The following is a 13073-nucleotide window of genomic DNA, read 5'->3' on the forward strand; positions in this document are numbered from 1 at the left end:
GTGTGTGTGTGTGTGCATGTGTGTGTGTGCATGTGTGTGTGTGTGTGTGTGTGTATGCGACTGCTTGTACGTGTGTGTGAGTACATGTGTGTTTTGCGTTTTGATTATGTGTGTGTACCTTGATGCAGGCTCCAGTGGTAGAGTCACACACAGTCAGAATTGAGACGTTCTGCGCTCGGTTTAACCAGCGCACTGCTGTCTTGGTCTTACTGATCCACTTCACCATCACCACATAGTGTTCCCTACACACACCGAGAGCGTCAGACACCTGTGCCAGCCTCCATCACACACACACACACACACACACACACACACGCACACACGCGCACACACACACACACACACACACTATACCTGAGCTTGAGTTCATCTGGTGGTGTGAGTTCTAGCGTGTGTGTCGGCCCGTACAGGTTGACTACAAATAGTTTGACCATTGGATTGGGTTGCCCAGCCTGCAAACACAACACACATCAACACTTACATCTAAAATAGTGCTGGGCAACGGTTAATCACATCCAAAATAAAAGTTTGTGTTTACATAATACATGTGTGTGTGTGTATTGTGTATTATTTTGTATATATAAATACACACATATGCATGTATCTTTTAAGGAAATATTTGCATGTATATATATTTATACATAATTTATATTATATGCAAATATAAATATTTTATATATATGACACATTTTTCTTAAATATATACATGCATGTGTGTGTATTTATATATATACAAAATACACACATTTATATTATGTAAACAAACTTTTATTTTTGGATGCGATGAATCGATGCCCAGCACTAATTTAAATAACATCAAGAACAGAAACAATTTTTCACCAAGGACAAAACAAATGGGATATTTTCTACAACATACAGCGCCCTATTAAGTCTCTAGATACTTGAGTCACACTTCAAAATGTCTGAATGTCCCAATCAGAATCAAAGTGAATGTCTCTAACACGCTTGTCATCACTGCGTACCTTATGTCACATGCACAAATCAGGGCACACTGCACGTTTGCTCTAACAGTGCAACTAACAGCCGTTTCACTTTTTTTTTGTTTTTGTTTTTTGTGTGCATGTTAACCAATGAGTGCATTCACACCGAGAGCATGACGTCGCGTGAGCAGCAGTGAAGCGCGGGTTTCGGGCCGAGTTCATCTTTGCTGCGCTGCACACGCTCAATTAAAGTGAAAGCACACTCTTGATGGACAAAATAAATATTATTTTAGTCAAAAAGTGCCCCAAATGCACAGAATAAGCATGTCTAGTGTGTTTTAACAAGAACTGGAATATGTCAGAAAAGAAAATGAAGATTTATAGAAGATTTACCCATTTAAACTTGTTTTTGATTATTCAGTTTGGGTGAAAGTATGGTGTATTATAAAAAAAAATTATAAAATAAAATAAACTAGCCAGAAAATATGATATATAAACGTTCTTTTAGTTTATGTTCCACAGACAGGAATTTATAGCACCACCCAAATCAAAAAAAATTTTTTTGCTGTCTTGTTCGAAGTATCGAAGTATGAGTAAACCGACAAGATCCGAGCTGTTTTCTTGGTTGCTTTTGTTGTTCACCATTTACATGTGAATGTTGTACACCTCCCCATCTTAACAAACTTTCAAGATTATCAAGTTAATGTATGACCGACTTCTAAAAACAAATTTATAGTTGTCTTTGTAAAGAAATGCTGGCGGCTTATATGTTGCCTTGGAGTCGATGTGACGCTGTACACACGTTTCCAGTGTGAATACTGCGTCTACAGGCACAGTGACGACGTGAAGCTCAAGCTTGCGGTGTCAAACGGCAGTAATCCTGCTCTGGAGTGTCTAAATTACAAGTTTGAAACATTCCTCTACCCAGGGTCAAAAGCAGGGTTTATAATGACGACAACAACCCAGGAATCAGTGCAGTGTGAAAAGCCCTATTATTTCCTTTTTTACATTAAAGCGGTGGTGTAATGCCCTTTTCACAAGATGTAAAATAAATCTCTCATGTCCCCAGAGTGTGTGTGTGAAGTTTTAGCTCAAAATACCCCACAGATATTTTTATATATCATGTTAAAATTATCACTTTTTTTTTGAGGGTGAGCAAAAACACACCGTTTTGTGTCTGTCCCTTTAAATGCAAATTAGTTACACAGGGGGCGGAGCTTCAAGAGCTTGGATTACCTCACACACACACACTAAAATGACAGAAACTGTTCTGCCTTTTATGTTCAACCGGAGTCAGACAATGATGGAGAGACTCAAGAAGAAGTGGCAACATGTAGAAGCAACAGGACGTCTCTGAATGATTAGTTGATGAATTTATGTTGCTGATGTGGCGTTAACTATCTTCAATTAGCATATTCTGTCATGATAATCTATAAATCGCTCGTATAGGAACTGTTGTGAGACGCACACAGAGTGACTTTCTATTGCGTGTGAAAAGATGGATGCTAAAGTTTGAGCTGACTCACACATGTGCTCGACTACAACAACTCTTCCCAAGTGTTTCCGGGGGCGGGGTTTATGTAAATTTTAGGGTTGGTGATGTCACTAACCCGGGAAGAATGTTGTGTAGTTCCTACCAGCCGTTTGTTGTAGTCCTTTTCTTTAAAAGCAAATATCTCCCTTTGCTTTGAACTTTGAGCGTTGTAACTTTGCAGATGTTGTTTATGATCAAACAGCAACATTACACACTAACTACAGTTAGAAAAGTCAAATCATACTCAACCACCCCTTTAAATAATGCTATGCCCCACCCCGCTGGGTAATATATCTGAGCATGAGAATGTGAAGGTCAAACTCACCTTCGGATACGGGTACTGTTTGCCTTTCGGGTACGCAGAGCCAGTGAAAGAGGGCAACACCATGTTTGGCACCAGACTGTCATTCAGGACCAGAAACGCCAGGCGCTCGCCGTCAGGTGACCACCAGTGCGCCACGTGCGTGTGCAGGACCTCCTCTGAACATGCGTGTTTGTGGTAATTGCAATTGGTCATTTGGTCTTTTACAATAGGTTCAGTTATCTGTGATGTATGAGATCTCACACTGGAGTCAAACACAAACACCTGAGCATCACGTCACTCTCCATCGTCTGTGTGTCGCACCAGAGGAAACATGCGTCATCATTAGAGCTGCACGATTCATCTTTAAAAGAACGCAATCTTGATTCATATTCCTAAATGACAGTGATTCGGTTGTGTCTATTAAAGCTACAATATGTAAGATTTTTTAAATAAAATATCCAAAAATCTCTTGCACAGTGTGATATATTTCCTGCAGTTGTGTACTTACAATATCCCAAAAGTTCCCAAATATTTTTTATTTCAAATTTTAAATAATGGCTCGTCCCGGTTCACTGTCGCCTGTCAATGACGTAATATTCGCGTTATCCCTGGAAATGTTAGAATATGATCAGTATGTTATTCTAATGTTGATCTAGCTTACTGCTAGTCTCATACAGACAAACTAACACAGAATAACATTATAACCAGGGGTGCACATAACTTTTTCAGTGAGTTACTCAGGTGAGTACCAGGAGATGGTGTTTGGTACTCACCCCATATGTAGTGTGGCCACAGCTGTCAATCATGACGTCACATTCCCGTTTTTATAGCAGAAAAATAACTAACTAAAACAAAACTTATAAAAAAAAAACGAACACTTAAATTTACATCAGCATGAAAAAAACGACCTAAAATTTTAGAAAATACCTTTGGAAAAAATGTATTTGAAGTGTTATTTGATTGTTCAGATATATTTATTTGTATAAATTAAATATAATCCTTATTAAAGAGCAGTGAATTTTCTCTTTTTATTTTGTTGTTTGATCAATATTAAGTGTACAGAAGGCATTGGGTTTATTACGCACTGTCACTTTAAGACCGAGTGTGCAGATCTAATTGCACAGATGCACTGTACGTTCTGTAAAGACATAACCGACTGTGTTTACGTGAATACTCTCCAAAACGACACCTTCGGGTCGCGCGTGTGTGTGTGTGTGTTCGCACAGAAAAACATACCGAATAAAGCTCTCTTTCGCGTCGTCACTCTTATTCAGATCTATCCAAATGTCTGCTCTTCTCTTTCTCCCAGACGTTTACATTTTTTTACGATTTATGAGATGCATCAAGCACATGCCAACTCGTGTGCCGCCGGTAGATCCGCACGTTACAATTCAAATGTGCGCATCTTCCACAAACGCAAATCAGTTGTGACTGGATCACTTCCCCAATCGTCCCTCCCTAACATTTCCGTCTAGATTTTATTCGTTGACGAAAATGTCAATACATTTTCGTCATAGTGGTCGTCATTTAAAACGGGTTTTTATTTAGTTATCGTCTCGTTTTCGCCTGTGAAAAAATGAAATGAACACTGCCTAGGTTGCATTTTGGCGACAGTTACCCTTAAAGTACGCAAAGGCGCGTAATAACAAAAGTGGCATTACGCATTCCTGATTTTTGTCGCGCATGCGTACCTGCGGACCAGTTATGTGCACCCCTGATTATAACTTACTCAAGTGCAGTTCAGTGTGATAGTGTAGAGCGAGTGAGACAGCGTTGCGTTACCTCACAAGTTTAATCCGTCTAATAAACTGACGTGTGAGTATTAATTCAGCACTTGCGGGTATGTTATAGTTCGGTAGAATGAAATGTCCTTATTCCTGTATATCCGCGGGACTCGCGTGTGCGCTAATATCTGTCTCTCATTAGCACTCTCGCCCTGCTTCACACCACAGTCATGATAAAAACATCAATGTATTCACTCATCCATAAACATTATCAGATCATCAGCTTGACGACAAGTTTCATAATTCAGCTCGTCACTGCGTCATCAACCTACGCTTTTGTTATGTAACAGGTCAGCGACCCCTAGCGGCGAAAAAAATGACATTGTAGCTTTAAATTTTTGACAAGTAGGATCACAGCGAACATTAAAATCGGTCCAGGGAGAGTTGTCATGTTTAGGGATGATCCGCTTCACAAACAGTCTTTTCACACACACAGTATCATTATTTCGGGTAAATAATTCATATTATTTATCGCAGAAGTACTGGATAAAAGTTTATATAAGTTCGGATATAAACACTGATGTCTACAGTAGTGCTCAAAGTTCAGTAAATCACCGTTTGAAAGTAACTTGACGCTTTAAATAAAGATTGTATCAAGTACATCATTACACAAGTAGGTGGCGACTTACAAAATATATTTGTCATTGAATCTTTCATTCAAAATATTTGTTGAAAAATGCGCTAACCCAGTAATAAAACAAGCATTTATGAGTCATTGAATCATTTATTCAAACCAAATTAAAAAAAGTATTTTTTTAAATAAACTGCAGCAATTAAGCTTTTGTCACCTCTAGTAACATTTTGAACCTCTAGTAAATTACATGTTATTTTTTTTAGTTGTCTATTCAGAATCGTGGGAGATTTGTGATCTCTGTTTTAAACAAAAAATGTGTGATTCTCAATTTATCAAAAATGGTGCAGCTCTAATGTTGTCATATATTCCTCAAATCTTCTCATATACTGAGATATAACAGAGCAAAGTCTCACCTTCATAGAGCCAATCAGCAATGCCGTTATAGATGATGCCCTCCTTCCCAGACGAGGTCAATCTCAGCGAGTTACTCCTGACGTCCGACTGGTAGTAAATATTATTCTCAAATATGTACACCTACACACACACACACACACACACACACACACACACACACACACACACACACACTTAAAAGGGCGAATCTCGATCGTGCACAGTAGCATCTCACACTTACATAAAACTATTGGAAGTCTAAATCAAAATACTAAAACGTGACTTAAACTTTAATCCTTACCTTACTCTAAAAGCATGATATGAACATAACTGGACCATACGCACACAATGTAGAAATGATTTGAAACAACAAATCAAATAACAACAAGAAACACTAGTTGTTAACACATGTAGTGTTATAGATTGTCTCTCTGAAATCAAAAGCTCAACTGTTTAAGGAGTGTGTGAGCAAACAGTAAGTGTTGATAGCAGCGCTATTATTAACCACCATAGATATCGATAAACAATAATGTCCCCACAATATTTCAAGTCAGTCAAGTCAAGTCAAGAATATTTGTATAGCGCTTTTCACAATACAGATTGTATCAAAGCAGCTTCACAGTATTAAATTAAAATAATAATAAAACGTCCATGTTTGGTAATGCTAATCAATAGTATTATTCATTGATTCATTAAATTGAATATCCCCAACTGAGCAAGCCAAAGGCAACAGTGGCGAGGCAATGAAAAACTCCATCAGGTGACCTAATGGTGACCTAAAACTCCACCAGGTGACCTAATGGTGACCTAAAACTCCATCAGGTGACCTAATGGTGACCTATAACTCCATCAGGTGACCTAATGGTGACCTAAAACTCCATCAGGTGACCTAATGGTGACCTAAAACTCCATCAGGTGACCTAATGATGACCTAAAACTCCATCAGGTGACCTAATGGTGACCTAAAACTCCATCAGGTGACCTAATGGTGACCTAAAACTCCATCAGGTGACCTAATGGTGACCTATAACTCCATCAGGTGACCTAATGGTGACCTATAACTCCATCAGGTGACCTAATGGTGACCTAAAACTCCATCAGGTGACCTTATGGAGAAAAAAAAACCTTGGGAGAACCCAGGCTCAGTCGGGGGCCAGTTCTCCTCTGGCGGTTATGAACTAGAGGCCGGATTTAACTGTAAGATTAAAACATTTATATGAATGCCTGGCTGAAGAGATGTGTCTTTAATCTAGTTTTGAACTGGGAGAGCGAGTCTGAGCAACGAACAGTATCAGGAAGGCTATTCCAGAGTTTTGGAGCTAAATGTGAAAATGCTCTCCCTCCTTTGGTGGACTTAGATATCCTAGGTATAACCAAATGCCTCGAATTTAGCGATCTTAAAGAGCGCGATGGATTATAGGGCGATAGAAGATCCGTTAAATAGACTGGAGATAAGCCGTTCAGGGCTTTATAAGTCAGTAACAATACCTTATAATTAATACGGAACTTTATAGGTAACCAATGTAGTGATGATAAGATCGGTGTTATATGATCATATTTTCTTGATCTAGTAAGAACTCTAGCGGCTGCATTTTGGACTATTTGATATTCTTTGAATATTTGATATTCTTGATGCTGCTATGCTGCAGTCCATAATACATCGCTCTGTTTGTTGTTAGGATGACAAAAAGTTTAAAGAGTTACATTGTCAGGCTGCTCTGCCTTGTCAATGCCAACTATAAAGCAGAAGAAAGACAGTATGTGACTAAAGTAATATGTCCAAATTCACAGGACAATAAACGAGTAAGCAAAAAGTCCCCGGATAACGTATTTCTTCCTGAGGGATTCTGAAGTGTGCATGTGATGGACACTTAACTATCCCATGAGACATTCATAGTATGAATTTCATACCATATGTGTCCCTGGATCACAAAAATACTATTTTTCTTTTATGCCAAAAATCATTAGGATATTAAGATCATGTTCCATGAAGATATTTAGTAAATTTCCTACCGTAAATATATAAAACATGTATTTTTGTGAGTGAATGCAGCACAATCGTGAACATAAATGCACAACTTTAAAGGAGATTTTCTCAATGTTTACATTTTTTGCTCCTCAGATTCCAGATTTTCAATAGTTGTGTCTCGACCAAATATTGTCCTATCCTAACAAACCACACATCACTGGAAAGCTTATTATTCAGCTTTCAGATGAGGTATACATCTCAATTTTAAAAAAATAGCCTTGTGACTGGTTTTGTGGTCCAGGGTCACACTCGGTACTTGGTATCGGCAAGCACCCGTATGTAAGTACTTGGTCTGAAAAGAAGTGGTATCTGTGCATCCCTAGTTGATAGTAAAAGTTGATCTCACCAGTTGCTGGCCCTGAACGCCCCACTCCGCATGCTGCAGTTTAGAGTTCAACACCTCTGGAGGGTCCAGCTGCAAAACCTCCCTACACACACACACACACACACAAATTGACATTATAACAACAGCTTTTACAACACGCATGCTTCCAGGGGCCTGTACCATGAAGCCGGTTTCTGTGGCTAGACAGCTATGTTTCAGTTTAGTTTGCGCCAACCCTGGGTTTTAGGCACCATGAAAGTGGTTTGGCTTTTAGCGTGGTAATCGCCATAGTAACTAACGCTCCACGGCTAACCTGGTCCGGGTCAGGTGATGTTCCAAGTCAGAGATCTGAACTGTATCGACATCGAGCTGTTCAACATCACAGCCGCATGTTCAAAGCGTCAGTCATTTCGAGGCTGCGTTTACACTGGCATTAACATGCAATCACCGTGATCGGATCATAAGCCAATCAGGACACGGCGTGTTTACACCTGTCCACATCAAGTGGCCGCTGTATGTATGGATAACAGATCGGATCTCACGTTCCTGCGAGAAAAAAAGGATGGCTCCGGTTTACTTTTAAAAACAGTTTTCAAATCTCGCAGAATGAGGATGATGAGTTCTGCAAGTGCTAATAGTGTGGATAGATGCCGTAATGGAAACGGTACAGAGACAGAGTGTGTGTGTGTGTGTGTGTGTGTGTGTGTGTGTGTGTGTGTGTGATGGGCAGGTTTAGGGATAGGGGCAGTGTGTGTGTGTGTGTGTGTGTGTGTGTGTGTGTGTGTGTGTGTGTGTGTGTGTGTGTGTGTGTGTGATGGGCAGGTTTAGGGATAGGGGCAGTGTGTGTGTGTGTGTGTGTGTGAGATGGGCAGGTTTAGGGATAGGGGCAGTGTGTGTGTGTGTGTGTGTGTGTGTGTGTGTGTGTGTGTGTGTGTGTGTGTGTGTGTGTGTGTGTGTGTGTGTGTGTGTGTGTGATGGGCAGGTTTAGGGATAGGGGCAGTGTGTGTGTGTGTGTGTGTGTGTGTGATGGGCAGGTTTAGGGATAGGGGCAGTGTGTGTGTGTGTGTGTGTGTGTGTGTGTGTGTGTGTGTGTGTGTGTGATGGGCAGGTTTAGGGATAGGGGCAGTGTGTGTGTGTGTGTGTGATGGGCAGGTTTAGGGATAGGGGCAGTGTGTGTGTGTGTGTGTGTGTGTGTGTGTGTGATGGGCAGGTTTAGGGATAGGGGCAGTGTGTGTGTGTGTGTGTGTGTGTGTGAGATGGGCAGGTTTAGGGATAGGGGCAGTGTGTGTGTGTGTGTGTGTGTGTGTGTGTGTGTGTGTGTGTGTGTGTGTGTGTGTGTGTGTGATGGGCAGGTTTAGGGATAGGGGCAGTGTGTGTGTGTGTGTGTGTGTGTGTGTGTGTGTGTGTGTGTGTGTGTGTGATGGGCAGGTTTAGGGATAGGGGCAGTGTGTGTGTGTGTGTGTGATGGGCAGGTTTAGGGATAGGGGCAGTGTGTGTGTGTGTGTGTGTGTGTGTGTGTGTGTGTGTGTGTGTGTGTGATGGGCAGGTTTAGGGATAGGGGCAGTGTGTGTGTGTGTGTGTGTGTGTGTGTGTGTGTGTGTGTGTGTGTGTGTGTGTGTGTGCGCGTGTGTGTGTGTGTGTGTGTGATGGGCAGGTTTAGGGATAGGGGCAGTGTAAGGGGATAGAATATACAGTTTGTACAGTATAAAAACCATTACGCCTATGGAATGTCCTCACAAGGATAGAAATGAAAGCTTGTGTGTGTGTGTGTGTGTGTGTGTGTGTGTGTGATGGGCAGGTTTAGGGATAGGGGCAGTGTGTGTGTGTGTGTGTGTGTGTGTGTGTGTGTGTGTGTGTGTGTGTGTGTGATGGGCAGGTTTAGGGATAGGGGCAGTGTGTGTGTGTGTGTGTGTGTGTGTGTGTGTGTGTGTGTGTGTGTGTGTGTGTGTGCGCGTGTGTGTGTGTGTGTGTGTGATGGGCAGGTTTAGGGATAGGGGCAGTGTAAGGGGATAGAATATACAGTTTGTACAGTATAAAAACCATTACGCCTATGGAGAGTCCTCACACACACAGTTTGTTTGGCTATACTTGTGTGTGCGTGCGTGTGTGTGACGTCCACCTGTGAATGTAGACACGATGGCTGGATTGCGTTTACATTACACTGAGATCCGATCACAATATGTCCTCGACTCCCTCCGCACCCGGACACGCTGATCGGACAACATTCCCATCAGAAGCGCGTCTTTTCAGTGTGTGTGTGGACATCCGGATACAGCGCATGCTAATGCCAAGTGTAAGCGCAGCCTGACGCTCCTCTTCTCTCATTAGGACTTAATTAATGACGTACTTTTCAGCTCCTTTCACATTGTTTACCCAGAACACCTGGAGCAGCACAGGCATGTTTAAACACTTATTCTCTGAACATCTGTGAGATCAATAACAGATCTTACTCCACCTGGTGTGAATGTTGTATATGATGTAGGACGCCGTGAATGAGTGCCGGTAAACCTGCAGAAAACAAGACAAAGATTCAACAAAACGACCTTCAAGAAACTTCAAATGACTTAACTAAACATAAATAAACCATATTACTAAAATGAGAGTTTGTGCACAGGGAGAAAAAAAATAATATCTAGGTTTCCAGAACAAATATCTAAACATTCTTAAATCAAGATATATTTACTGGAGAAGTTAAATTAATTCAGATATAAGCTTTTTTTAATGGTCAAATCCCAACATTACACACTAAAGAAAGATGAACATGGAAAAAAGCATAATAGGACTACGGAAGAGGATTAGGGCCAAGCAATAATAAAACAATAAAACCATCTCGAGATTAAAGTCATTATAATGCGAGATTAAACTCGTTAAATCTCCAGAAAAAAAGTCGAAATACAATCTTGAGAATAAACTCATTAAATATTGAGAATAAAGTCGTTGTGTACATCTTTAAATCTCATCAGGTTCCTTATCACATTTATGCGGATGATACCCAGTTGTATATGTCAATTAAATCTGCTTCTGGATCTTTATCTGATTTATTAGCCTGTGTAGATGACATAAAAAGTTGGATGGGTGAAAACTTTCTCCAGCTGAATGGAAAGAAGACCGAGGTTATTTTGTTTGGCCCTCCCCATTTGGTAGATGGTTTAATCTCTGATTTAGGACCGCTGAAAGAGGATATTTGCACTCATGTAAAAAACCTGGGTGTTGTTGTTGACTCAGAGTTAAAATTTGACAAGCAAATAAACTCGGTTGTCAGAGGCAGTTTCTTTCAGCTTAGGGGCTTACGGAAATTGAAATCTATCCTATCGTTTGGTGATCTAGAGACCGTAATTCACGCCTTCATTTCAACAAGGCTGGATTATTGTAACGCCTTGTATGCGGGTATCAACCAGTTTTCACTGTCGCGTCTGCAACTGGTACAGAACGCTGCAGCCCGCTTCTTAACGGGGAAGAGAAAGTTTGAGCATATCACCGCTATTTTGAGGCATTTACATTGGCTACCGGTCAGATTCAGAATTGAGTACAAGGTTTTGACTTTTGTATTTAAAGCCTTGCACGGTCTTGGTCCAGTCTATATCTCAGACCTCATTTGTCCGTACATTCCTCAAAGATCTCTTAGATCATCATCGGAGAGCTTATTAACTATTCCGCACTCTCGGTTGAAATCCAAAGGTGACAGAGCGTTCTCCGTTTTTGGTCCTAGACTGTGGAATTCGTTACCTAAATCAGTCAGGTTGTCTTCTTCTTTATATGCATTTAAGTCAGCACTAAAAACGCATCTTTTTTCTCAGGCCTATCCTTAACTGTGGATGTAGAATTTGTGAGCTAAATTTTTACTATGTAATTTGTATGATGTTTGTTTTTACTTGTGTTTATATTGTGTTTCTGTGAAGCACCTTGGTCAGCAGAAATGCTGTTTTTAAGGTGCTGTTTTTAAGTGACCTTGACCTTGTTGTGTTTCGAGAAAAAACTCGTAAAATTTCGAGAAAAAAAGTCGAAATATAATCTTGAGAATAAACTCATTAAATATTGAGAATAAAGTCGTTGTGTTTCGAGAAAAAACTCGTTAAATTTAGAGAAAAAAGTCTAAATACAATCTTGACCATAAACTCATTACATTTCGAGAATAAAGTCGTTGTGTTTCGAGAAAAAAAGTCGAAATACAATCTTGAGGTTTTTTCTCGAAACACGACTTTATTCTCAATATTTAATGAGTTTATTTCAAGATTGTATTTAGACTTTTTTCTCGATATTTAATGAGTTTATGCTCAAGATTGTATTTCAACTTTTTTTTCTCGAAATTTAACGAGTTTAATCTCGCATTATAATGACTTTAATCTCGAGATGGTTTTATTTGTTTATTATTGCTTGGCCCTAACCCTCTTCCGTATAGGACCCCTTAAGCTTCATAAAAAAAAAAAAGCACACGTCTGTTAAATTTCAGAAAACATCACACACCTGTTTAACATTGTAGGCGAAAAGCACATACTTCATGTCCGGGCTTAAAGAGTATTTGGTGGCTTTAAACGTGTCCTGGAAAAAAAGAAAAAAGCATGGAAGTCATCCTCAGACGGCATGGGATCATAAACATTCATATCCCCAAACCTACAGGCTTTTTTATCATTTCTACAGGCTAAAAATTATTAACATTTTGCAAATTGCGCAAAGCTTTTGAGCTCAATTGTATGTTCGGCCAGTGTTTCTACATTAGTAAATTGTTTATTTGGCCAAATGCAAAACTATGCAGAACAAAAATGCATTAAAAAAAAACAAAAAAAGCTCACAGGAAAAAAAGCATATGGTCACGCTTTCATATTAGGGTCCACTTCTCACTATTAACTATGACTTTTGCCTCAATAAACTCCTAACTTCTGCTTATTAATAGTTAGAGCAGCTAATATCCTAGTGATACGCATGATAATAATAATAAGCAACTAGTTAATAGTGAGAATTGGACCTTAAATTAAAGTGTTACCAAGCTTACATTAACCACAACACAAGTTATTAATATTCCACTGGTTCTCTCTTGTTTTTGCATGTGTTCTTTGTATGACAGCCTTGATCAAAATGATATCGGCTCAATCTGGCATGTTTCATTGCGTTATCATCACAAATACAACAATCCAAGCACAACTACGCAATAGGACAACAACATGTGACCCTGGATCACAAACCCAGTCTGG

At 39.9% G+C, this 13073-nt stretch overlaps 1 protein-coding gene across 2 annotated transcripts in view; it reads right to left on the reverse strand.

Annotated features, from left to right (window-relative positions):
• Positions 1 to 13073, reverse strand: part of dpp10 (dipeptidyl peptidase like 10) — an 82741-nt gene that overhangs the window by 25610 nt on the left and 44058 nt on the right. For both annotated transcript variants that reach the window (XM_079619624.1, XM_079619625.1), the window contains exons 5-11: positions 12349 to 12423; positions 10340 to 10392; positions 7906 to 7987; positions 5551 to 5671; positions 2801 to 2955; positions 355 to 452; positions 119 to 242 (exon numbers count right to left, since the gene is read on the reverse strand). In XM_079619624.1, the coding sequence (XP_079475750.1) occupies positions 119 to 242; positions 355 to 452; positions 2801 to 2955; positions 5551 to 5671; positions 7906 to 7987; positions 10340 to 10392; positions 12349 to 12423 (708 nt within the window). The remainder of the gene's footprint in view (positions 1 to 118; positions 243 to 354; positions 453 to 2800; positions 2956 to 5550; positions 5672 to 7905; positions 7988 to 10339; positions 10393 to 12348; positions 12424 to 13073) is intronic.

The sequence above is a fragment of the Phoxinus phoxinus genome (assembly GCF_949152265.1).
Source record: "Phoxinus phoxinus genome assembly, chromosome: 7".
NCBI classification, from domain to species: domain Eukaryota; kingdom Metazoa; phylum Chordata; class Actinopteri; order Cypriniformes; family Leuciscidae; genus Phoxinus; species Phoxinus phoxinus.